At 34.6% G+C, this 27,021-nt stretch overlaps 5 protein-coding genes across 5 annotated transcripts; 2 read left to right on the forward strand and 3 right to left on the reverse strand.

Moving 5' to 3' along the window:
• Nucleotides 1-124: 124 nt before the first annotated feature.
• Nucleotides 125-6,904, reverse strand: LOC129893874 (uncharacterized). Its single transcript, XM_055969296.1, has 4 exons — nt 6,337-6,904; nt 2,551-3,060; nt 1,361-1,804; nt 125-853 (listed from the first exon to the last, which is right to left on the reverse strand). The coding sequence occupies exons 1-4, from the start codon at nt 6,766-6,768 to the stop codon at nt 335-337; spliced, it is 1,905 nt and encodes a 634-aa protein (XP_055825271.1). The 5' UTR covers nt 6,769-6,904; the 3' UTR covers nt 125-334.
• Nucleotides 6,905-7,640: 736 nt separating this feature from the next.
• LOC129894180 (rop guanine nucleotide exchange factor 12-like) lies at nt 7,641-11,674 on the forward strand. Its single transcript, XM_055969738.1, has 8 exons — nt 7,641-8,085; nt 8,606-8,773; nt 9,393-9,509; nt 9,603-9,757; nt 9,845-9,919; nt 10,061-10,321; nt 10,415-10,735; nt 10,947-11,674. Exons 1-8 carry the CDS (start codon nt 7,986-7,988, stop codon nt 11,358-11,360), a joined length of 1,611 nt encoding a protein of 536 aa, XP_055825713.1. The 5' UTR covers nt 7,641-7,985; the 3' UTR covers nt 11,361-11,674.
• Nucleotides 11,675-12,074: 400 nt separating this feature from the next.
• LOC129894179 (photosystem I reaction center subunit VI, chloroplastic-like) lies at nt 12,075-13,775 on the reverse strand. The gene is made up of 3 exons (XM_055969737.1): nt 13,557-13,775; nt 12,770-12,896; nt 12,075-12,363 (listed from the first exon to the last, which is right to left on the reverse strand). The coding sequence occupies exons 1-3, from the start codon at nt 13,685-13,687 to the stop codon at nt 12,184-12,186; spliced, it is 438 nt and encodes a 145-aa protein (XP_055825712.1). The 5' UTR covers nt 13,688-13,775; the 3' UTR covers nt 12,075-12,183.
• A 1,529-nt stretch (nt 13,776-15,304) lies between these two features.
• LOC129896584 (30S ribosomal protein S17, chloroplastic) lies at nt 15,305-16,899 on the forward strand. Its single transcript, XM_055972521.1, has 2 exons — nt 15,305-15,865; nt 16,605-16,899. The coding sequence occupies exon 1, from the start codon at nt 15,391-15,393 to the stop codon at nt 15,862-15,864; it is 474 nt and encodes a 157-aa protein (XP_055828496.1). The 5' UTR covers nt 15,305-15,390; the 3' UTR covers nt 15,865; nt 16,605-16,899.
• Nucleotides 16,900-18,030: 1,131 nt separating this feature from the next.
• Nucleotides 18,031-25,036, reverse strand: LOC129895866 (homeobox-leucine zipper protein GLABRA 2). Its single transcript, XM_055971637.1, has 11 exons — nt 24,807-25,036; nt 24,271-24,569; nt 23,485-23,602; nt 22,636-22,836; nt 21,657-22,046; nt 21,023-21,127; nt 20,586-20,795; nt 19,499-19,673; nt 19,147-19,421; nt 18,732-18,818; nt 18,031-18,649 (listed from the first exon to the last, which is right to left on the reverse strand). Exons 1-11 carry the CDS (start codon nt 24,894-24,896, stop codon nt 18,266-18,268), a joined length of 2,334 nt encoding a protein of 777 aa, XP_055827612.1. The 5' UTR covers nt 24,897-25,036; the 3' UTR covers nt 18,031-18,265.
• Between the last annotated feature and the right edge of the window lie 1,985 nt (nt 25,037-27,021).

Genomic DNA, 27,021 nt, shown 5'->3' on the forward strand with positions numbered 1-27,021 from the left:
TAGCAGCCAAATCCATCTGTGCTGGATCCAAACCTGCTCTTTATGAGAATCTGGAAACAGTTAAGTCAATCCAAACGGGCTCATAGTTAGCATGTTAATCGACGGATATAAACATAGAAGAGTCAAGAATCAACCGACGGATATAAACATAGAAGAATCAACGATAACCTAAGTTTGAGATCATCAGATCTTTTCTTTATAACCAAAATTAACCAAGCGTTTGAAGTAGGATCCAAAACTCAAAAAGGAGAGAAGAAACACGACTACATGAGGACTTCCTGAGGGATCAGCCATCCTAATACTTCCACATTCATCAGACCTTTACCAGAAAGTCTCAAAGAACAGGAGTTAGTAATGGCTTGTTCGAAAAGTATGCCTCCAAGTTTGCAATGACGAGGTCAGCCATTTCCTTACGGGTCTCCACAGTGCCAGCTGCGGTATGAGGTGATAGTACAACATTATCGAGTCTAGCTAGTTGCATAGGCACTTCTGGTTCATGTTCAAGACCATCAAGCCCTGCTCCTCCCAACCTTCCTTCTGCAAGAGCAGATACCAGTTCAGGTTCATCAATATGAGAACCCCTTCCAATGTTGATAACAACTCCATTTGGACCCAATGCATTTATAACTTCACGGTTGATAATGTGGTGAGTTTCATCAGTTAAGGCACAAGCAACGAGAAGGATCTGGCAGTTGGATGCCAAGTCGATAACACGTGAATAATAAGTGTACGCGGACTCTGGTTTTTGTGAACGTGAATGATAACTGATTGAACATCCAAAAGCTTCAGCTCTCTTGGCAATTGCTGAACCAATCCTCCCTAAGCCTACAATACCTACTGATTTGCCGCTAAACTGAAAGAAAAATGAAGAGCAACCCAAGATAAGATAGGTTCAAAATACACAAGATTATCATGCGAAGCAGGTAATGCTCCTTGGGCTCAATATAGCATCAGACCAGCTTTAATTAAAGAGGGGAAAGGTCAAAAACACCTTATGTTATACGAAATATCCAAATTTTATCTGCCAATCACACTTGGGAGTCATTCATACATAGTCTCGTGTTTGCTCTTAACCCTAATGGAAACCACCAACATGAAGTATAATGGATGATAATTTTGAACCACAATCAAAAGTAGAGAGCTAAAATTGGATCTTTTTCTCGAGGTATTTTGACACGTGGAATTCATCCAATCCATGTTAAAGATATGTTAAAGTCGATGGCAAATAGAAGATGATTTACTAACAGGAAAGGTTGTTTAGGAGCATTTTTGGTTAAATAAGGTATTTGATGAACACGTCTAAGGAGCATTAACCCAAGAATGATCCAAAGCGACGAACTCTAAAGGCTAAAAGATGTACCTTGGAGGTCAAATTGAAGTCCTTTTCCTTCCAATTCAAATTCCTGACAAAGCGATCAGCTTCACAAATCTTCCTCAAAGTTGCGATTGTGAGTAAAATGGCCATGTCTGCAACATCGTCGGTGAGAGCATCGGGAGCGGAAGTGACCCTAATCCCTCTCTCTTTGCACTTCACTAAATCAATCTTGTCAAGCCCAGAACTGTGACTTGATACAATTTCCAATCTGGGGAGCGAGTCAATCAAAGCAGAGTTGGCTCCCTGAACTCCATTCCCCACCACTGCTCGGATGGCGTCGGAGTGCAGTTTGAGAGATTCAGATGGAATTTCCCAGTATTTGAAGAGGGTAAAACGTTTCGCTAGCTCTTGCTGGATGTAATTGGACAATGGACGCATCAATAATACCCCTATCCCATCCATTTCTGCTACCACAACAAAAGGAGCTAGCTATGTAGTCCGACCAAAAGAACACTCTTTGAAAAAGTTAAAAGTTGGTTTTTTGAAGCATCATAGACTTTTCGTATAAATAACGGTGGTATTGTCCATTTGTAATAATTCAATCCAATTCAAAAGAAATCCCCCAATTCTACTTTTCTTTTGCTATTCTCTACGGGACCAAGATTAACCCATATCAAATTTAGCTAGAGATGGAGAAAAGGGAGGTTGAACTCCTAGCACAACAATATATAGTGCAATTGGCACTAAAGTTGGAGGAGTTCTCAACGAAGTTCAAGTCTGTTGTTTCCATTTCCAAAAAATTGACGACTCCCAGAAAGTTTGAATGTAAAATTGAAATATTCAGAGCAAGTGTCACTCTTCTAGATTGGATCGACAATCTGAATTAGTTATAATATCTCCCCTCATCATTGTAAAGGTATCACAGAACCACCTCTCCACCCTACAAAATGACAGATCAGTCAATACAGCCAGTTTGATCATGAATTATCTACTTAGCTCTCCCATTAAACCGTCAATGTCATTATTGTTGAAGTATTATTTACGTTAAGGAGACATAAGATGTAAAATAGTCACATACAAACAGTGACAGCAAGTTGAAACATCCAAACAATCATGAAATATTTGTTCAAGTTCAGGAGACAATGTGCTCCTATGTGAAGTGAGAACCTAGTCTCTGCAGCAACATGTAAGTTCTAAACAATAATTATTTGCAGCCATTCATATACTTAAACGACTGGAGTTAACAGCGGTTTGTTCAGAAAGTGAGCTTCTAAGTTCCCAAGGACCAGGTCGGCCATTGCCTTGCGTGTTTCCTCTGTGCCACTGCCTACATGAGGCAATAGGACCACATTCTCAAGGCCAAAGAGTTGCTCTGGTACTTCAGGCTCATTCTCAAACACATCAAGGCCAGCACCCCCTAATCGACCTTCAAGAAGAGCAGATACAAGCTCCTTTTCATCAACATGAGGACCGCGGCCAATGTTAATCAGAATTCCCTTTGATCCCAAAGCTTCCATGACTTCACGGTTGACAATATGACGAGTCTCAGGAGTCAGTGCACATGCCACAACCAGAATCTGGCAATTGGAAGCCAATTCAACTACACTTGGATAATACTTATAATTTGTATTTGGCTTTTCTGATCTCGTGTAGTAACTGATTGGACAGTCAAAAGCCTCCGCTCTCTTAGCAATTGCTAAACCAATCCTTCCCAATCCTATAATACCCACTGATTTGCCACTAAACTGCAAAAGAATAGAAGTAATCAGGTAGAGATTAAAATACATTCCAGTGGCCAAAAGTTCATACAATTCAGCCAAATACAACAGCAATATACCCAGTGTAATCCCACAAAATGGGGTCTGGGGAAAATAATAAATTAGAAATCTATGGGTTCAACATTAGGAATATGATTGAATCCTTGGTAAATACATTATTGGATGAACGATTAAGTCGCATTTTTCTCAGTTCATTTACCAGATATAACCAGAGTATTACCACAGAAAAAGGCTCCAAAAAGTTCCATTAAGAACAACCAGCAATTTCTAGTATGGTGGCCATAGCTTCTCACAATTAATGTGGAACCACCTCCAAGATGATTATTACAACTAAGATGGTGGTATAAGATGTTTTACAGTTTCGTCCTAAGGAAACTCAAGTTGTACACTAGCCAAAGACTTACTGATGGTAATATCAATTTTCCAAATGAACAAAGTGCTTTATTTTGCTGCATGTAATCACAGCAATACAATTATTTCAAACTGAAACATAATATGCAACACAATAAAAGGCTATTATGGAATAGCACGACCACAAGTTATGGACAACTGTTGAGCTCATCTAAAACATTGAACAACTCAAGTATATACATATCGTCACAGATGTGTTATTGAAGCAGAGAAGTTTTTTACACATAGCAGTAAGTGATCAAATGGTTAAACAAAGGTCAATATTAAACAATAGGCTCCTGAGATAAAAACAAGAAAGAGCAGATAATGAGAGAATTTACAGCAAAGACGCAACAACCTAGCTTTTACAGAGGATTCGTTAGCATTCTTCATATTTTCAAGTCAAGAACAAAGTGACAACTAACAATACAAAAGCTATGAAATCTAGATATAACCACTAGATACTAATCCATTGGCCTCAAGTGTTGGGTGTTTGCCCTGACTTTTCCAGTATAATTAGGTTTTCCTTTTCCTAAAAGGAAAACACAATGTCTCCATATTTGGCTAGTCTTTTTTCTTATAGGAAAAGGTTTATGACTCTATAAATAGAGGTTTATTCCTTCTAACTTGGTAGCATTCACAATGTAGTCCTAGGGGCTTTGAGAGTTTTGTGTAAGGGGAGAAACGGTGAGACACAAGTGTTAGGTTAGCACTTGTGCAAATCTCTTTTTATTCCGAGTGAATTGTGTGAGGTTATTTCTATCGATTATTTGTACTCTCATATTTATAGTGGATTGCTCATCTCCTCTTGTGGATGTAGGTCGGTTGACCGAACCACGTTAAATGTTTGTGTTTCTTTTGGTATATTTCTCGTTTTTCTTCTTACTCATGGTCATTCGAGGTTTGCTTTGCTAGCTTCCGCATGAGACCTAATTATTTTCGTTCCTAATATCAAGCACATTAATATTCAATTAACAAAAAGAAAAAGATCCACTGACAATTGACATAGGTCAGAGTCTGTAACCATACTTGGCACAATTCAATCGAACCAATACTGTTGAATTTACGTCTACGGGAAAGATGACATCATCTCCTTTGTATAAGCGGAAAGGAGAAGTACAAGAAGTTGATTTTCCGGTCACAAGCATATAAGCGGCAAAAAATGAACAACAACAAATAAAGGATGAAAATTGGTGAACCTTAGAAGTCAGCTTGAAATCACCGCTCCTCCACAACCCTTTCCTAACATAGCGATCGCATTCGCATATCCTCCTGAGGACGGCTAACATCAACCCTATGGCCAGGTCAGCCACGTCCTCAGTCAAAACATCTGGGGTATTGGTAACCCTAATCCCCTTCTCTTTACATTTGTTCAAATCGATCTTATCTAAGCCAACACTGAAACTCGAAACGATCTCGAGCTTAGGGAGGGAATCGATGAGCTCAGCGTCAGCGCCGGCGAAGGCGTTGCCGACGACAGCACGGATAGAATTAGCGTGCTGATTGAGGAATTCATTCTTCTGGGTAAAGTTCCAGAATCGGAAGAGCTTGAATCGCTTATCTAGCTCTTGCTCGAGATAGGATGACATGGGACAGGCCATCAACACTCCGATGCTTTCCATATTTCTTCTTCTTATGTTGTGTGTGGAGTGATACTAGTGGACTCTCTTATTTTGCTATATGAGGTGTTGATCACTTGCGCAAGATGTGCGGTGGCAAGTGGCAACTATTTATCAAAAAATAAATAAAAAATCCCAAATCGGTGTCGTGTACACATTGAAATTCGATTAAATCTGAATTCGCATCAAAAAATTTTATATTAAAAAAGATAAAGCACTTTCTAACAAAGACGATTCCATACCGAAAACTCAAATCTGAAACCTCTAGTTAATATTAATAGTTGTACCAGCATGATTTTTTTTCCTCCAAGAATAGGGTTCAATGGTCAATAAGACGAATTGGGAATCTAGTTAAAATTTTTCTTTCAATCTTTTCAAATTTTGGTGGATAAAGGCATTCAATATCTATGCTAATGAACGATGGCGAAATTAGGAATTGTATCAAAGGTGTTCAAAAATTTAATACATATTTTTAACAAAAAATGATTCTATATGTACAATATTATTTTTTATAGGGATAATAGTCCGAAAAATATTCGAATTTTGACAAAACTTATTGTTACAATTCCAAACTTTGAACAGGGCCTATTACCCCTGCACTATTTAATAGTGCATTTTAAAAGTATATTCGTGGTTGATGTAGGTTTGAAAGTGTTGTTGTTTGGATCAAAATAGCTAATTGAAGCATTTTCTTGTGTTGATGTAAGTTTGAAAGTGTTTATGTTTGCTAGTTTGTATGGTTGAAGTCAATGAAGTTGATTTTGTGTTGAATGTAATATCCTTGAAGTCAATGAAAAATCTAAAATTTTGACTTCAAAATCAACAATAATGTCAATAGTTATCAAACCCACAAAAATTTAGACTAACTCAACCATGAATATACTTTTAAAATGCACTATTAAATAGTGCGAGGGGTAATAGGGTCGTCCAAAGTTTGGATTGTAACAATAAAATTTGTCAAAGTTCAAATATTTTTCGGACTATTATCCCTTTTCTATATGTGTAATATAATTTTTCACAAAGGAGTGTTCAAGACCACCTTGGACCTATACACAATGTCAAAAGCATGAGGATCAATTCGAATCATGTTAGTAAATGATTGTATGGTGGGTCAGTTCACAATTAGGCCCATATTTCAGAGTCTAAAAGTAGTCCAACACGTATAATACGTAAGTTAGGGCTGGACCAGACCGAAACTTGCCCCAAAAATCTAAAAGGAAAAGACAGAAGAGACCTTTGTCGTCAACCTGAAATCACCATTCTTCTTCCAAAGGCCATTCTTAACATAGCTATCACATTGGCAAATCCTCCTCAAAACTGCCAAAATCAAAGCAATTCCAGTATCTGCAGCGTCATCCGTGATCAAATCCGGGCAATATGTGACTTTGATTCCCTTTTCCCTGCAAAGTCCCAAATCGATCTTGTCTAGTCCCACACTGTAACTCGATACGATTTCCAGCTTCGGTAATGCTCCGATTAGCTCCACATTTGCTCCAATTGTTGCGTTTCCGACGACTCCTCTGATGGACTCTGAATGCAACTTTAGAAAGTGTTTTTTTTGGTTTTCGGGGAATTTCCAGAGCCGGAGAAAGTTGAAGCGCTTGTCCAGCTCTTTTTCAAGGTATGGTGACATTGGGCATGTCATTAACACTCCTATAGATTCCATTTCTCGTGCTTGCGTTTGGAAGTTGGCGAATTGCAGAGAGTGTATCCCTCTATTTTCTTGAATCTCACTACTTGTGTTTTAGTTTTTTTTTATTTTACACGAATTTTAAGAAAATAAAATAAATAATACTTTTAAAATGTTATATCAGAATATTTTAAACATGTCGACTGCTTCCAAAATCAGGGCATCCACTAGATTCACAACTTGTACTAGAGCCCGTTTGGATGGACTTAAAAAAAGTAACTTTTATGTATAAAGTGCTTTTAAAACTTTAAAGTGCTGAAAATTATTTTTATAAATAAGCAGTTGAGTGTTTGGATAAAAGTGCTTAAATGAGGAAAATTATGTGAATTTTAGGATTAAAAAAATAAAATGGGTAGTTTGGAAATTTAGTTAAAATATAAGGGATATAAAAGTAATTTCCATGGTCAAAGAAAATGACTTTAAGTACTTAGAAAAAAAAAAGTTAGGAATCCTAACTTTTCATTTTTGACTGACTTTAAGAACTTTCTGGCTTAAAGTTAGCATTAGGCAAACACGTCCAAAAGCTGAAAAGGGGCTTCCAATCCAAACGGGCTCCTAGACTCCCTCCCTAGTCCCTATACCTTATAGAGTTGACATTAATAAAGAGAGCAGAAAGAAGCTATCGGCCATCGAAAGATCCACTATTTTTAAAGCAAATAAGATCATCAAGATTTTGTGATTGAAATTAAAGAGTTATAAAAAAATAAAATAATTTTTTTTTTTTGAAGTAAACTAAAAATAAAAGTAAGACAAACAGAGTTTTAAAAAAAAAACATTTTTTTAAAAATAAACTAAAAGAGAAAATAAGCCAAATAAAATGTTGAATGCAAATTTATATAATATTGCTTACTGTAAAAAGTTTTATAGTAAACTTCTGCATTATTAGTGAATAGAAGTTAAAAGAAGTGATCATCATTCGTAACTCATAAGGTTGGGCTATTGTTTTCCCAGAAGCAAGTCGTGCGAAGCAGTTGTTGTGTTGTGAAATATGCCAAGTAAAAGGCCATCCCGCCAACCTTGGAGATAATGACCTTTTTTTTCTTTCTTTTAATCAACTTCCTATTTGAATTAAGGAGGAAAAAAGAAGTCATTTTTTCAAAAAAAATAATTAATACAGACAAAATACAAGTGCACATTTTTTATTTTTTTGCAGCAGTTTACCCAATATTTGACTTTATCTTGATTCTTATTTTATGGGAGTGAAAGGCCTGCCATTAATATTCACCTATATGTTGTCTCAGCGATGTTCTTCTGAACAAGACAAGAAAACAAAAATGGTTAATAACTACTTTGGTAAGTATTAAATTTTAATTTCAGTCATTGTAATATCTAATTAAGCATAATTATTTAAATGTGCATTTTTTTTTATCCTTTTGCTTATAAATATTTAAAACCATTAACCGTTCCAACGTTTACCATGCATTATGTTAAAACTCGTACTACTATTACTTCATATTTGTGACCAAAATTACATATTACATATTTGAATTAATTAGGGAATTTTAAAAACTTACCAAACAAAACAAGAGGGGTGACCTGTCTTCATCCTTCATTGTAGAAAAACATGCACCCCACGTTTTCTCAACCATTCACAAAAACAGAGAGGCTAACATCAAAGACACTTCTTCATTCTCTATCAACAAAAAAAACTTCTGTCTCTTTTTCTCTTCCCTTTTGCGCCTGCTGAACCCCTTTTTCCTTCTCTGAAAATTTTCATTTTGTTCATCCATCTCCATATCAGTCATATTTTTTTGTTTTATGGCCTCCAACTTCGTCGCCTAACACACATTGTATTTTTTGTTGCTTGAATCAGAAAATATGGTTCGAGCAGTACAGGAAGAGAAATTAGAGATTCCTGCTGTTGAATCTCAAAATATTAATGGGTGGAAACTTACCCGTAAAGAGACCATCAAGGCACGTAATATTAATAAAGCAGATGATTCAGCCTCTGCTACCATCAACCACAACAATCCGCCTTCAGGCAAGTCATGATTTTCTTCTCTTTGAAAATGTTGTCGTATTTTTCCTTCATTCTTTCAAATGTGAAAAAACTTAGCTAAATTTTCAAGGGAATATGGAGGAAAAAAAGTTAAGAGGGTTGAAATTTTGGAAATTGGCAAAAACATCCAATTTTATCTGCCCATGACAAAAAAAATAAATTGCTCTGTTTCAGCTAATTTTTTGCTTTTGTTTCTTCCCACCCTATGCCCTTCCTTATGTGCATTGTGCAATTTTGTTTGGTAACAGCAAAGTCAGAATTTTCACTAAGTTAATTCAAAGTATAAAGAAACAAACACACGAAGAAGCCACGGAGATTCAACATATGCAATATATATAAGAAAAAAGAATTGACCCTTGTATATACCGTGTAATTTTTTAGCTAAGGAGGTTCGGATTGACCCCTTAGGTCCGCCCCTGCTTGCAAGGATATACAGTCATGCCAGAATATATTGCCCAGCTTTGGGGTTTATTGGAGTTCTTTTTTTTTTTTTTTGGCTGAAATGATTTTGAATGGATTTCTATGATCAAACTTTGTTGTTTATAGTTTTTTTTTTGGTCTGACCACATTTTTGACGAATGTGCTCGTCATTCCTATTCAGATATGGAGCTGATGAAGGAAAAATTTGCCAAGTTGCTCCTTGGTGAGGATATGTCTGGCGGAGGAAAGGGTGTTTCATCAGCATTGGCGCTGTCAAATGCAATTACAAACCTTGCAGGTATCTGAATTTTTTTCCAGAGATCATTTGAAGGTTTCATCGTTTACATTTGTTTTTCCTTATGATGATTTTGTTTCTTTTCACAAAATGCAGCTTCGGCGTTTGGGGAACAGAAGAGATTAGAGCCCATGCAACCAGAGACAAAAGCCAAGTGGAGAAAAGAAATTGATTGGCTTTTATCTGTTACGGATTATATTGTTGAATTTGTTGCTTCTAAACAAAAATCAAAAGACGGAACAATCATGGAGGTATATGTTTCTCCTCGAAAATTCTTCTTCACATCTGTTACCTATGTTAATAACAAACTAACAATCATCAAATGCTTGCTTTTTCAGATTATGGTAACAAAGCAGAGAACCGATCTTCAAATGAATATTCCAGCATTACGTAAGCTAGACACAATGCTTCTGGTAAGGAGAAAACTTATTTTCTTTCTTTGCTTTGCTTTTCATTTCTCCTTTTTTTTTCTTTGTTTTTTTGGTTAGCTTATGTCATTTTAAATAATGTAGTTTGCGCTTAGTTATGCTTATGTTTGATTTTATAACAAACAGGATTGCTTAGATAGTTTTAAAGACCAAAGTGAAATCTGTTATACATCCAAAGATGATGAAGGTAAAACCAGCAGGAAAGATGATAAATGGTGGATACCTACCCCTAAGGTTCCTCCTAATGGTTTGTCCGATACTACTAGGAAATGGCTGCAATTTCAGAAAGATTCGGTGAATCAAGTTCATAAAGCAGCCCTCGCCATAAATGCTCAAGTTCTAACAGAGATGGAGGTTCCTGAAAATTATATAGAATCCCTACCCAAGGTACAAGAAAGTTATGAAATCTAGAATCTCAGTATAGCTAACTGGAAGCTTATGATCTTGATTTAATATTTATTCTTTTGTGTGTGAGTTCAGAATGGGAGAGCAAGCCTTGGAGACTCTATATACAAGAGCATCACGGATGAATACTTTGATCCGGACTATTTCCTTTCAACTATGGACTTGTCCTCCGAACATAAAATTCTAGACCTCAAGAACAGGATTGAGGCTTCCGTAATTATTTGGAGAAGAAAGATGACTGCAAAAGATGGGAAGTCAGCCTGGAGTTCAGCCGTTAGTATGGAGAAAAGAGAATTATTTGAAGACAGAGCGGAAACTATCCTGCTTATCCTTAAGCATCGGTTCCCTGGAATTCCTCAATCATCACTCGACATTAGCAAAATTCAGTACAACAGAGTAAGAAGTACCGTGTTGACTATCCTTCTATTTTACTGATGTAAATTTACAAAATGCTTCAGAACATCCATCAGCTTTTTCTTGGTTCTCAACTTTGGTTCATTGTTTCTTCTATGATTACATAATGACTTCACGGAAGGATTCAACCTTATAGAACACCCAGTTCTTCGACTTCAAAAGATCATAACATATTATCTTTTTTATCTTACAGGATATCGGGCAAGCCATTTTAGAAAGCTATTCAAGAATAATTGAAAGTAGGGCATTCACAGTCATGTCGCGAATTGAAGATGTAATACAAGCAGATGATCTGGCCCAAGATCCTTCAAATGCAGAAGTAAAGAGGTTTCCTATGGGAGATTCGTTGGGAGTATCAGATGGAGCATTTAATGATAAGGAAGAAGTAGAGAAGCTTAGTTCTGCGGAGACTCCTAATTCAATGACACTGCTGGATTTCATGGGTTGGGGGGAAGGAGATGATGACACGGAGAAAGATACGAAGGAAGACCGATCAAAAGAAAGTGAAGCAAAGCTCCTAAGCAAACCTCCAACTATAGTTACTAACAAGAGAGTTTCTTACCTAGAGAATTTAGCTGGTTCCAGAAGTCCAACAGCACGCCACTAAATGACTTCACTGCAGACTATTGATTGACTCATCAGAGGCAAGGATTGATGGACAAAGCTCCATCAGATTAAGAAAGCTCGGCGTCAAGTGTACATATCGAGATGAATCACACCAATCTAGGATTTCACTAAAGTCATTCCTTTTGTAAGTAGGGATAAGTTAGTAGACCTAATGGGTCTGTGGCAGTTCTTGAAATCGTTTACTCAGTATACGTTATCACTTTGTTGTTGAACAACAATGGGAATTGCTGACCTTTTACCTTGAATAACCTCTGGTTTTCAGATCTATTAATAAATATGATCTGTAGTTTATAATTTTAAGTCTATCTGGTTCGCAGTTTACAGTATCATTAATTACTAGCTTAGTTGGTTGACTACACAAACTTTCCACCTTGTTGGTGAGGGTTCTATCCACCATCTCGTAATCCCCTCCCTCATTTCCTCTTCAAATAAAAATAAAATAAAATAAATTCACAAGGCAACTTATCTTAATTCAGATATTCAGAGACAAATTAAAGCAAGGAACTCTCTTTAAGTGACATGAAATAGAAGTTTCTGAGCCATTTTAGAAGTCAAAGTAGGTACTTGTGAGTGTAATTTACAACACCAAACAGGAAAGAGCACCAACATGAACCAAATAATAGTTAGTATCTCAATTATCTGAGTAGAATATCATCATAAGCCACCAACCAAGAAAGAAAGCAAATGCTACAAATTCACCATAAGACAGAATTGTATTAATGGAAAGTCTTCAATTATACTTACACAAACTGAGGAACATACATCAATTACAATTGAAAGTTGAGAATTGGGTCGGAAAGCAATTAGATCTTGCCACGTGGCCCGAGCTTAGGTGGAAGTTGCGGGCCTTTCTTGATTGGTAGGATATCCCCTGATGCTGTAGAACTGAAGTAAGCGAGGGTAGAGCCACCGCCCAATATCAAGAATTTGAGCAACAGACCTCTCTTGGTGAATGGAGCAGCAAATGTCTCAAAGAACTTGCTCTACAAAAACACAAACCAGCATGCAACATAGTTACTACTCAGGTATGTGCTGCTATACTGAAATCTTAAAGTTATTTAGTGATAAGCTTACAACAGGCATGAAGCTCTGGTGCCGAAAAAAAACTTCTCCTCTTCGTTTATTAATGCTCATGAAAATTAATTTGGTTAACATAGTTTTGATAGTTTCACATTTGTAGGATCATGATTTTGAAGTCTAATGTTTCCAATGGTTATGGAAAACGTCCATATTAGTATGTTATCCTATTGCACTCCAATTGCTTTTCCAAACAGGTCATGAAAATTGTCAACTGAAGTACCAAACACCGATACAACAAACTAACAAAACGGATCAAATTCTGTGTTCTACATGAGTTATTCATCAATGATGCAGATGAAAATAAAGAACCTGAAGAGAGTTGTATGGTGAAGGTGCATCTGATCCATACAAGTCCCACTGGCCAGTGGTGTTGCCCAAATCCTCCAAATCGAAGTATACACTCTTGTCACCATATTTGGCAACAACAGTACCAGCCCTATTATACAAAACATGTAATTAGTCACATCACAATGACCTAAACAATCCATGCTTATAAGCAATAAATACATTCAGTATCATTTCAACCCCGTCTTCAGTGCCTATATGAACAGAGTAACTTAAATCTATTCAAATTTCTTCTTTTGTTAGATGAACTGAATCGAACTTCCAACCAACATAACTAACAAATGGATCTTCACCGATAATAAAAGTGTTAGGTTTTGCCCTGAATTTCTTACTTTATCTAGATTCTACCATAATTGTGTTTTACTTCGAAAAGCTTTTATTGATGGAAAAGGTCTCTACCATATCTATCCTTTTCTTGCAAGAGAAGTTTCGAACTTCTATAAATAGAAAAATCTTTTCTTCTCATACACAACACAATAGCAATAATTTGTTTTTTTTAGTATAGTTATAAGGGAAAAATGAACCCATTAACTAAAAATCCTGGCTCCGCCTCAAGTCACCCACTGAGTTCAAGACACCATCATCCACTATCAAATGCTACTATATGTTTGGCTTGAGGAAAAAGAGATATACCACACACAAGGAGACACATCGAGATGTCGATTCGTTTTCCGGGCGTGTTGAAGATATAATTAAGTAATTACAAATTGGAAATCACAAAAAGGTATAAAAGGCAACACTTCTTAATTACCTGGATTTAGTGATCTTGAAATTGAGGCGAGATGATTTGAGATGAAGCTTAGTTCCAGTGATTGAGCTTCCAGCTAGACCCTTGATGCTGGTAGTGGGCTGCACTGCAGCAAGAGTTGCCAAAGATGCCATTGCTCTTCACTCCAACAAACTAACACAACTACTTTCAGAATTCAGATTTTATTACAACTCTCGGTACCTTTCGGTTTTTGATCTTTTTGGGTGGATCCAAACAAGACATATGGCAAACTGGGTATCTTTCTACAGATATAAAATTCCACTTGTATGGAGACACGTGGCATAAGCTGGATAAGCCTATCCCTTTAAACTTTGTGAGTTTTTGTTTTATTTCAGTGAAGTTATTTTACATAGTTAATTACGTTAGTAGTACTTACAATATAAGTGTGTTTGGTAGGAGGGAGTTTATATTTCTCATCTTTAAGGAAGAATATTTTCGTAATGTCTATTTGTATTTAATTGGTGTGTGAAAAATATTTTTAGCTAATTATGCACCAAGTCATTTATCTTGTCTCATTTTATTCTTAATGTATGTAAATAATTTTTATTGTTGTACTTTTTCGGTTTCTTTTTTAATTTATAGTTTTTATTTTGAGAGTCAAACAATATAAACTTCAATTAATATTTTGAGATATATTTTTTTATCATACTGATATGAAAAAGTTAACAATTTATATTACTTTTCATATAGTTTTTGAATATTTAAATTTTTCTTTTAAAATATTAAATTAATGTAATCTAATTTACCTTTGAAAGTTCGTTAAATTAAATCTCAAAAATCGCAACATGACAACTAAAAGGAATGGAGGGAGTATTATTGTACTGACAAAGGTCTCAAATTCGACCTTGAATATGATTATTATTATTTTTGATAGGAGTGATTCCTCCTTCGATACTCCTTAGTGACGTGAATCTGAATAGTCAAGTCCATTCAAAGTATTAGATGCGGGATGAAAATCCCTACCCTGCCCCTAAAAGAAAGGTGGAGTATATACGCTGGTGTGTATAATTGTTATAGATTTCTTAAGTTTAGAGTCAAAGTCATTCTTATTCTTTGGCATGAAATACTAATGGTCCTCCGTGTATATAGTATTGATGCACTTTTAGTTTGCCTACATTTTATTTTTTTACATTGAGAGGTTCATCACATCATATTTCACATGTAATTGTATATATTTTTCTTTCTTATTTTTCTTCAATAACTTGATATATTTGAAAAGAAAAGGTAAGTTCTTGATTTAGCTGTAATAAATATTTGAACTATACATAATAAGGAACACTCTTCTTCTCACCTTATCTCACATAAAGTTATTCTTTTTATTTCCTTTGTCCATATTAATTGATTATTATAATAAAAATAATTGTCTCATATTAATTGTCCACCTTAATAAATCAAGAAAGTAATTAAATTTTTTCTATAATTACCCTTGCAGTTAATTCTTATTGAAAGTGTTTATATTTATTTGTACAATTCCCGAGAAACTTTATAAGTGAATTAATAAAATTATATTTTAATTTATAATTTTTTATGCACCATATAAAATAAAAAATGATCAATTAATATGATTCGAAAGGAGTACTAAATAGAAAAAGACATTGAATATTTCATACATTAATTATGGAGAAAACATTACAAAATAGAGGAAAGTTTTGGAGATGATCAAATATGCACTAATACGAAAAACTATTAATTTCTCCATATGACAAAATAAGATAAGGGACTATTTTGAGCTTTTTTCCTAAAAGAAGAGAAGAGATAACAATAAGAAGGGTATCGTTCCTCTTTCCCTCATCTCTTTTGTGTTATCCTCATCACAATGTCTGTAACTTCTCCTCTCCTTCAACTTCCTCTCTCCCAATTCAAATCCCTCACCATTTCCACCCCTTTCCTTCATGGCTCTTCTTCTCTTTCTCGCCTCTCCAAACCCTCTTCCTCTATCACTTCCCAAAAACCTTCTCCGCCTGCTTTCTTGCCTCCAATTCGAGCCATGAGATCAATGCAAGGCCGAGTCGTCTGCTCCACTAACGACAAAACCGTTTCTGTTGAAGTTACTCGTCTTGCTCCTCACCCAAAGTACAAACGTAGGGTTAGGAAGAAGAAGAAGTACCAAGCTCATGACCCATTGAACCAATTTCAAGTTGGGGATTATGTTCAGCTTGAAAAGAGTCGACCCATTAGCAAGACCAAGACTTTTGTTGCTGTACCTGTACCTCCGAGGAACCAGCCCAAGTTTAAGGAGGAAGAGAATCAGGAACTTGGTCTTCCGCTTGAATCTCTGCAGTCAAGTTAGAGTGAGAGCTTTCTTTTGGGCACTTTATAATCTTGTACTGTTCAGTTTCTTTTTGTTTGACTGTTGGTTCCTGTTGTGTTTTCATGATAATGGTGTATTTTAATTGAGTGATTTTTAGAAGATGATGATGAGTTTATTAGATTTCAATTGTGACTGCAGCTAAATTATATCCTCTTTATCTGTGAGCCCTGAATGTTCGACTTGATTAGACCTGACCCTGAATTGAATCATATTGTAGTAAGTTATCACTGGCGAAATTGATGTAGATGAAGTGTTCTTTGCGAATTTGAAATTATGGAGATTGTTAATCTGCAAAGACAAAAACTTTGAATTAGCTTCACTTGGGAAAATTGGTATTTTGCCTCTTCATTTTCCCGCAGTGTAGTGGAGTTCTAACTCCATAAATAGATGCACTTTTCTTGTGATTCATGTGGATTAGTGAATATGATCAATTGAGGGAATTAGTGATTTTATGATGGTGCAATAATGTGAGAACTTGATGACCATGTACTAGTCCAATTTTAGTTACAACGGAGTTCAACTTCGATCTGTTACCTTGCAATGTCATTTTTGCTTCTGTATTGGTTGGGATTTGGGACTATAAAAATGTACAACGAATGAATTTCTTGACCAACCTCGTTAGCACATATCATGCTACTAAGAGATGATATTAGTGATAATTATCTGAAAATCTGTCTTCTGAAGGTTGCTTTCTCGTTTTGATTTTTCCCTGACTGCAGGATTCGGCCATATGAAACCTAAGATGTAAAATCTGTGACAACTCCCAATAACACTTGGGATCATTTTTAATTGAGCTGAGTGTCTATCAGAAACAACCTCTCTACCTCTAAGGTAGTGGTAAGGTTTGCATACACCCTACCCTCTGGGTATGTTGTTGTTGTTTCTCCTTGTAATTGGAAAATACTATTCATAGATTAGGTTGCCTTTATCTTGACGGAGAGGCTGCATTGTAAAATTGTCTTTGTTTTGCCAAGAAAACTGTGTTAATGGTATGCCTTGTGTTTTACTTGAGTATATTTGTCTATCAATCATTAATTTTTTAGCTCTTGAATAGAAGGATTAGTCTATGATCATTAGAGGCAATATGCTCTAGGCAACAATTTCTCAGAATGATTGATTTATGTAGATTAGGATATTTTGATCAAGTTTTTTCTCTAGCACAGGCAAGAGGCTTTGCCACTTTAGCTAGATCTTTTAGCAGATTCATATACATAAATGCTATTCATCTTTGCACCCGTAAGAGAAGTATATTTTCTTTCCCTTTTCACCGTCAATACCTTAGCAGCAGGCAAAAGAGGAAGCTGCATCAATGGGCTTATCATCATTTATCTCTCATATTCTGAACTTGGATAAGGATACCTAATTCACACAATCTGCATATATCATTTAAGAGGCAACAAATGTCCGATGAAGCTAGCTTACCCCTGTGTACTTACCATCTTCTTGTCAAAAGAATTTGACTTGCCTGAGATTTATGTGGAAACCCTGAACTCTTATGATTTAAGGAAAAACCATCTCCTTAAGATGCACCTCAAAAATCCTGTTTTGGGCCCAGTTTTAGAGCACAAACCTGGTATTCCATATTTTGAATTACATTGATGTTAAATAATGGGTAAATATGTCCCTCGATGATATATTTTATCACAATTAATATTTTTTGGCTGATAGAGGGATCAAATGGTATATAGTTCATTTGTTGGTAGCTTGGAGGATTAAAAGCACGACCCTTGCTGTACCCGTTTTATTTGCTTCACTGCATGAATTAGCATAAGTTGTTTGTTTATAGTTGGTTGACGTTTTAGTTCTTTCTCGATATGCTTTATTTGGCAAAATGTAGTAGGTGCTCTTCATTTCTTATATCCAGTTTAATATAGCTTGGCTGATTCTAAACCGAGTCTCTCTATCTCTCTACCCCACAAAAGTAGGTGTAAGAGGTCTACATACATCCTACCTTCCCTAGACCCACCAGTGGGATTGCACTAGATATGTTGTTGTTGTTGGGTGATTCTAAGCCATTTAAAAAAAAAAGGTGGGGTGGGGGCACGGGGACAGGGACGTTAGCATGTTAATTTTTAAATTCACTGCACATAGATCATAAAGCATGAAGAAGAGAAGGAAAGAAAATTACACATGAAATGAAGAACATTCTTATAGTATGTAAACTATTGTGTTTGAACAAGTTTCCTTTACTATCTGGATGAGAGGGGAATTACAATAACGGGGGAAGAACCCATTGTTCCTGAATCCTTTTCATCAGCCTGTTCAGATGAAAAGGATGAAGGAAACAGATGAAAAAGGATGAAGGAAACAGATGAAAAGGATGAAGGAAAAGAACTATATCATCTGTATAATGAAATTAGCATCTTTCTATCTAGAAGAATTAATATCCATTGTCACATTGGAATCTTGTCTTGATCTTGTGCAATGTACACGACAAAAGGTTGTTGATGGATTCAACGGACTCCTTTGAAAGTTTTGCTGTAGGAGAATTGCTAGTTAGAATCTGAAAAGCGACTGTTAGCAAGGATCCTCCTTCTGAACTTCTGTCCTCTGGTCTAGAAGTGATAACAAAAGGCCTCGACTCTAGGCCATCGGGGAGGATTGAGAATCCCGAAGGTAACACAGCAATATTGCTCGAGTCACAACCTGTTATAACAGATTGCATGCCTGCAATGTCCACTGGAGCATAGACCACTGCGGATTCATAAGCATTGGTGCAAGTATCTTGGAGGATCCACATGTTGTTCTCTCTTAATTTTACTGCCTGAGTAGAGTACGTAATTTCAAATTTTCAATTAGAAAGAAGGATTGAGAGGTAAACCAAAACGTCCCTGAGAGGTACTCACTTGGATTGAGACTGCATTTCCTTTGTCTTGACCTTTTGATAAATTTGCAACGGATTGCACTGGACCTCCATTTGGCATGACATCCCACTTCGATTAAAAGACGTTAAAAATGTCAAAATCTCAAAAGTATCTCATACTACTCAATTTTGCCCTCCTGTATACTTTCGGTTATTCATAGATTGTAGTTAGCAAACCGTTTCGTATTTGTCCATAAGAGAGCTTTAAGTTGAAGTATAATCAAGAGTAGAGCAGCAAATTTGGATTTTTTTTTTCAGGAAGTACTTTGGCATGTGTAATCCACTTAATGATGGAGAGCGGAGCTTCATTAACATAAGGGCAGGGCAAATACGAGACGATTTGCTAACGACGGGGTAGAACAAAATATGTAATTCAAGAGCTAATTGAACTTACTAACCTCATGGCGATGGTTTTCATCTTTCAAGAAATCAAATAGGACGTTGCGTGAGACAGGTAACCAAATGGATGAAACAGCACAGAGAACGAGGCCTAGGGGTTCACCAGGATCAGTTAAGTTCTTTCTAGAGGCCAACCTAATATCCTCTTGGCCTGTTTTGCTAGGGACCTTGTTCCATGTATTATAACTTGAAGCTGCAAGCATGCGGTAGAAACTCCAAGTCATTCTTTGTGCCAATGTCAGTATACTTTTTCTACCAGCAAGCGTGGCAACACCTGCGTTTACACATAAATTTCGTCATAAAAATCGATCCAAAATTTCACACGAAAAAAAAGGTGTGTTAATAAATTACCAGTACTGTCCTTGGTAGGAATGTTGGTTGCCATGAAGAAGAGGAGGCGCTCACATTGCTGCTGAAGAGTAGCCACCCAGCGCTTTGCTCCAAAAGCTTGGCCGCTGTTGACAATTACACGGTACAGAGAGTCCACTATGCTTTTTTGGCACTCCAAGTGTTCCACCCACGTTACCTGAGCATGACAACGTTCAACTTTTATACGTTGATAGTGTAAGAAATAATAACTAGAGGTCGTAAGTGCGATTAGCAGCTTGAAAAATAAAGTTAAGTCACCCGTTATAACATGTTAAAAAAATACCGAAGTATAATATATCTACATTCTATGCTGCCATTTTCTCATTTTCTTTTTTCTTTTTTTTTGGGGGGGGGGGGGGGGTTCATTAATGTTCTATGTTCTTCCAATTTGCCAATATGGCTATATTAAAATTTCTCACATCTCCTTTTTAAGCGAATTACCTACAGTGCTCTCAGGAATTCTTTAGAATTTAGTATGCCCATAAGGACTTTAGATTGTGTGCAGAAAATCTGGAATATACCACAAAGTTGGTTGGTTGGGTTGGGGGGGGGGGGGGGCATTAATGTGTCTTGTTTTTAATTTTCACTTTTTATATTTAATTTCAATTATCTTATGTGACATTTTTAAGAATTAAAACCACAGGATTCAAAGATATTTTGATATTTATGCTTATCTTTAATTTAAGAGTATAATTATTATTTTTTAAATCCTTTATTTTTTTAAATTTTATGTCTAATCAAACTACATAAAATATAATTGAAGGAATTTTTTTGGGAAAAAACATGAGATGCCACTGCTGTCCTGGTAATACTATATACATACATATAAGTTGTGAAAATCACCAACTTAAGATCCAAAGTAGATGCCACAACTATAGCATTTCTTGAGAATTGAACAATATTATGAAAAAAAATATTTTTTAATATAAGAATATAATCGGAAATAAGTACTACTTTTTGTGTTGAATTTCTGAAGTTATAATTATTTTGGGACACATTTTATTTGCTAAAATGACAGTTATTTTTGGAGGGGAGAGAGTATATAATTAGGGTTAGTAAAGAAAGATACCTTGCAGTGTGCATTGGATTGTTCTTGTAGAATGCATCCTGAGGGTAATTTTCTGCATTTGAGGAGAGAAGCGTCAATGTTGCCTTCAACTTTGTCCACAGAAACGTCCACAATTCCCCACTGTCCTGCACTCATTTGTTTGCAATATCTCACAAAATACACTTCTCTCGTCCCCACTACTGGCGTTAACATCTGCACCTCTGCAAACATCTGTACCCCCCCAAAAAATGTCATTAAGAACAAATTGACAAAATCCTTAATTATCTTCCTTTTTAAAAGGTGGAGGTAAATATAATAAAAGCGCATTCAAAATTTTGAATTCGAGCACAAAGATAAGTATGAAAGTATTAGGCTCTTTTTTTTAATTGTTTTTATAATATTTATATTGATTTTTCTCATATTTATTTTATCCATAGATTCTCAAAATTCAAACTTACTAGCTGAACTGCGCCATCCCAGCTATTAGCACCTTCACCATTGCAAATCACGTCTACTGTTGCAGCCTTTGAAATCATGGATGGGAACATTTCTTTCCATTGATTCTGTAGCAATAAGAAAATAAATTTAACATAAACAAGATTTATATATCTTGTATTCAAGTTTGCTTTCAAGGTCTTTTTATTTATCTATATTTTCTATGCTAACGGCTAACCCTAATACTTAGATAGTGTAAAATAATTTTCATATACTATATATCAAATTAAACACTATTTATTCTAGTAGGTATTCATGGGTGGATGGATGGATGTAATGTTTGTATAAAGATTTTATATTTATAATTTTTTTTATTTTTTTATAATGATCAAATTATATATGGTCTTTGTTTTCACTTTTTCCGGTCATTCGTGATACTATTTTTAGAGAGAGGTTTTAGGAGTTTCTTATGTTATTTTTTTTTTAGTTGTCCCTTGAACTTGGCTAACATATTAAAAAACGCCAACAGACACCCCTCTTTGTTTCGATGAAAGCCTCGACACTAACATGTTCGATTGATAGCTTGATTTTCTTTACACACTATCAGTATATAAAAATTAAAAGAGTCATTAAGTCAAAATAATTGAATAAACTTACTACGTCCATGAAAGTCTGAACAAGTCGAGGGAGCTCCATGAATACAATTCCTGTCTCTCTGGAAGCTTCAATACACATTCTCTTAGACTTTACATCGCCAGATTTGTCTATAGGAGGAAACTCCTTCATGTATTCGTCATAATTAAGTATTTCTCTTCCAATTTCAAAGCTTCTGATCCACAGTGGTTCTCCACTAATAGCCATCCTTCTAACTTGTTCCATTGCTTGATTAACCACGTGCATAATTCGTGATTTTTCAAGACCAAAAATGCCGCTGTAAAAATCTAAAGCGCTCTTATTTTCTTCATCATTTCCTCCTGAACATGAAGAGGAACTATTTGGTGATGTCCCTAGTGGGTATTTTCCCAATGCTGCCTTAAGCTTTTCAACCTGCATTTCCAAAATTAGAATCCTTATATTTCAATTTGTTTGTCTGATTTTGACTTGAGACTAAAATTAAGAAAGTAAAAAATAAAATTGACATTCTTTTATAAACAGATTAACAAGTAAGATAACACAAGCAAATTGAAATAATGGAGTACATGTTTGAACTATTAAAATGTGTAACTATAGCATACAATTTAATGTGATATCAAAGCAATTAAAAAAAAAAAAAATTCAAAATCTCATGATTGGCACTCGAAAAGTAAAAAGATAAAAGATATTTATTTGTATGTGTTTAATCCAAATAAGAACATGGCCAAATATTTGTTTAAAATGTACCAACTATATTTTTAAGAAATAAATAGCTAGATTTGACCATTTTTTGTAGTTCAAAATAAACTAGCTTTGTTGAACAATTTGAACTTTCAGATAAAATGGTAATTGATTGATGTACACAATTTAACATAAACATGTCGATTAAATAAATACTCCATTTATTCTAATTTATGTGGCACAATTCAAATTTAAAGAGTCAGATAGATAATTTAATTTTGATCGTGAATTCGGAGATAAAATTTTTATATGTTAAAATTACCTCAGTTCTAAGTCTGGCGTTTTCGATTCGTAATTGGTGTTCTTCAGCAGGAAGAGTAGGAGCATTATTGCTAGAGCTAGCAAATCCACAATTAGGACAAGAAGGATTCTTTGAAGTCGTCATCCTTAATCCTTTATTTTCTTCGCGAAGCTTTTCAATTTCAGCTTTTAACAATGAATTTTCATGGCGTTCCTGTATTGCCTGCAAAAATTTAAAAATTTGTTATTTTCAATAATTAATTAACAAGACTTGACTTAGGACAAAAAATAACATTGTCCCTGGGGTATACGTACGGTGTGTGAGCATTTATAATCATATCCAAGAAAGATTCATTGCTTCGATCCTCACTATTCCAGAACTGTTTTTATTATAAAGTTTTATTATGTACTCTCTCTATTACGTATTACTTGGTCTGACCCGACACCCCTCCTAAGAAAATTTTAACAAAAGCTATATTTTTACTAAATTTGTTTAGTACTACATTATTTAGTACTACTAAGGTTATTAGGTGGGAAAAAAAAAACTCTCTTGATTTGTTAAACTAGACATATAAAATGAAATATCTATTTTTTTTTATAAAAGACAAGTAAAATGAAACAGATAAAGTATATGTGATTTGTTTTTCAAGATTTAAAACTTCTTAATTTTGACCGTAAAGTTTACATATTTGAAATCTATGTAAAATATATTAACAATGATTGTCGACAATTTCAAGATATTTTTTCTCGACAAAATACTATTTTTCAGTATTAATAAGTCAAAATATTTAATATCATATAAAAGAACTGTTAGACTCTCATAAACTATCACATAAATTAAAATAGGGAGAGCAGAAATAAGAATTAGTACCTTTATTTGGGTTCGCCGATTTTGAAACCAGAACTTGACTTGCCTCGGATGAAGGCCTAATTGCTTGCTGAGCTGCTGCCTTTGCTTCTCATCTGGATGTGGTGACTCTTTGAATAAGCTGTCAAATTAAATTCATTTTCATGAGTAAATGGCATTAGAAAACTCATTGCACAGGATTAATATTTTGAATTTATGAGTTTTGAATTCTAAAGAAATATAATTTATTGAGTTTTCAAATAAACTATTTAATTTATACATAAATAAATCTTACTGCAAATATAAAATTTAGATCAAAACTATAGAATTTCAAACCTATAAGCAAATCTGAAGCTCCGCCCTTCTAACTTATGCTCATATTCAGAAACTTGGGATTTACAATTGTAAGAAAAAAGTTGTTCTCCAATGAAATAAACTCAGAAGTACTCTATCATTAAGCTATACCATCCATGTTTTAATTCATTAATTCATCGCATAATCCCCTATGCATGCATCTAGTTTGGCCTCATAACTTTTTTCCAAAGCCTTATCATTTTCTTGTGTTTTATTCTTCTTTCATTTATTAGACACATCTTTTTTAAAAAAAAAAGACACAACTGATTCCAACTAACACTGATCATTCATCAATTAATTCGTATTTGACTGTTAATTTAATTATTTTGTGTAAATTCATATCACGGACGAATTGTAACGAAACATTCGTTAGAAATTAGAGATTTTCTAGCGGTGAATTAAGACAAAAAGAGAAAAGAAAGTAAAACTAGTGAGAAGAATTATATGGAAATTTACGCTTCCATTTCTCTGATTTGTTGAACAGTGTGTCTGTGATATTTCTTCCTTTTCTTCTTCTTATTGTTGTTGTTTGGATCTTCTTCGTCTTCGTTGCAAGTATCGTCATGCTCCAAATCATCATCTGAACCGCGTGATCTCATTGGTTCCGAATTCTCACTGCTAATCTCCACCGTCGATGTCTCTTCTCTCGGCCGACCTCCTCTGCTCACCGCCGCACTTCCGTCGTCAACCTCCTCCGTCGTCTCCATATTTCCGGCACTACTCCCCACTCCGCCTCCATCTCGGAATATTCCGGCCTTCAAAAATTCAAATTAAAAAAATTAATCGATAAAACAAAATCGGAAACACGTACTCAGGAAGGAGCTAGAAAAACCGAAAGGGCTTGAAATCACACAGCATATATAAAATTATTTTTTTTCGTGTATATAGTGAGATAAAAATTCATTCTCCGCCACTGCACATACTAATTTGATTGAAAATGAAAAAAAAAAACGAATGAGGATTTTATGAACAAAGCTGAAATTAAAACTTACGAGACTCAGAGAGAGAGCGGGAGAGGAAAAAAAATCTTTGGTCTCATGAGAAGGAGGAGGATGATTATTCGACATGTCCACAACGCCCATGGCAGTGCTGTTTTTGCTGTTAGAGGAATTGGATTATGGTGAAGAGAGATTCATTTGTAATTTATCTTTTCCTTCTCTCTGTGAGTTTTTTGAGTGTAGGATGTGTACGTATTGGAGAAGAAAGAGAGAGAAAGAGAGAAATAATGGGGCGTAGATGAATTAAAGGATGTAAAACAAAACAAATAGGGGGTTTGGGGGGGGGGGGGATGGAGCTGGTAGGAGTTGACTGTTAGATACATGATTTTGGTCTTCAACTACTAATAACTTTTCATTAGGTATGATTTTTTATCGTATATTAAAATTTGATTAGTTTAAATTTATATTTAAAAAAATATATTTATATATAAAACTTGAATCAAAATTTTTATTTAAGAATGAAAGAATATTATCTATTTATCACAAATTTAAATTGGTTATTGTATTGAAGCTCACTTAATGTTTTCCTATAGTTAGTGTGAACGGATACACATAAACTTCAACTATTTTATCTGCTAGTTAAATTGAATTGTCTTTACGCAGAAAATGGATAACATAACATCAATGTACAAAATTGTTGGTCATAATGATGAATTTCCTTTCTTTAGCCACGCATGAATATGAATGATAGTCGACTCTAACTAGTTATTTACATATATTGAAGGTCTAATATATATATATATATATATATATATATATATATATTTGAATATTTGAATCCGTTTAAAATTAATGGCTTACATCTTTCTTTACAAAAATTGTCTCATTTCAAATATTTTAGAGGCAAAATTGATATGTTTTCCTATAAATTGGAGTAATTGTTAGTGGGGAAGACGTTTTGAACTACTTGACTAAAAATGAGGATATTATTGAGACACTTCTTAACCATAAGAATTTATTACTTATTGCATATTGCTATTTACAAAGTTGTTTTCATCCGCACCAAAACCATAATCCTGTTCATCATTGTCCGCTTCTAATTAATTCAAAGGTTAATGTGGTGCTAGCTAGGTGGGAGTAGGGATGTTAAGATAATGGTAATTAATTGTGATTAGTGAATCTCCCATTAATGTAACCTAACAAATTGAGAGTTGTAATAGAACGCCACGTGGGAGACTACTAATCTTTTTTATATTGTTTTTAGTTTCAATATGTGGGAATTTATAATGGTGTCATGCATGATGCATATGATAAGTTGATGGAGAAAAATATACTCCCTCCGTGTTATCTTATGATCTTATAATATATCGAAATGTAGTTTAATTTCATTATCTTAAACACGTGGTCTTAAATAAAAATATGTTAAATATATCAAAATATTTTTTAATTTTATTATCTAAAATATGTCATGCGGGAAATTAAAATGAAAGAGTTACAATTTATTTATTTTTTAAATGAATCAAAAAAAATAAGATAAACATATTAAAATAGTAAAAATAATTAATTTTATGTTAAGCTTCTAAAATAATAAATAATTAGATTTCCAACTATGATCCTTTCAACATACATAGAATCATAATAATAAGCCCCGCACGTGACATTTTAGGGACTGTAGATCAAATGTCACATATAGAGTATATGACTAATTTTTTTAAAACAATTTTCAAGTCAAACAAGGAGAGAGGAAAGAAAATAAATAAATAATACTAGTACACATTTTTATGAATAATTACTCCATTGATGGGAATTCTTATTAATTAAGTTTTAATTATATGTAGCCTTATAAGGCAGAAGAAAAGCATAGCTAGGACTAGGAGTAACTTGGGATGAGTCAATTGAACTCACAATTCTTAGGTAAATACTTATGTGTATCCATGGAGTATTAACATCAAATTGTTGCAATTTACTATAATTAAGTGATTATATAAAGTAAAATTATATCTTAACTAATTAACTATGGTCAAGTGTATATATTTCAACACATGTCATGTTTGTATTGATTTAGTTTAAACACCCGATCGATAAAGTAATTTTAACCAATTTTTTATTTAGATCATGACTTTTTATATATATTTCTTTTTGAACCCGTGAAGAATTATTGAGTTGTGGCCTACTCTAAAAATTTTACCCGAAAACAAGAACAAGAAAGAAGTAGCTAGCTCTAGAGGTAATGTATGTACGTATGCAAGTTCAAAATCAATGGGTCCTA

Source organism: Solanum dulcamara, chromosome 7 (genome assembly GCF_947179165.1).
Source record: "Solanum dulcamara chromosome 7, daSolDulc1.2, whole genome shotgun sequence".
NCBI classification, from domain to species: Eukaryota; Viridiplantae; Streptophyta; class Magnoliopsida; order Solanales; family Solanaceae; genus Solanum; species Solanum dulcamara.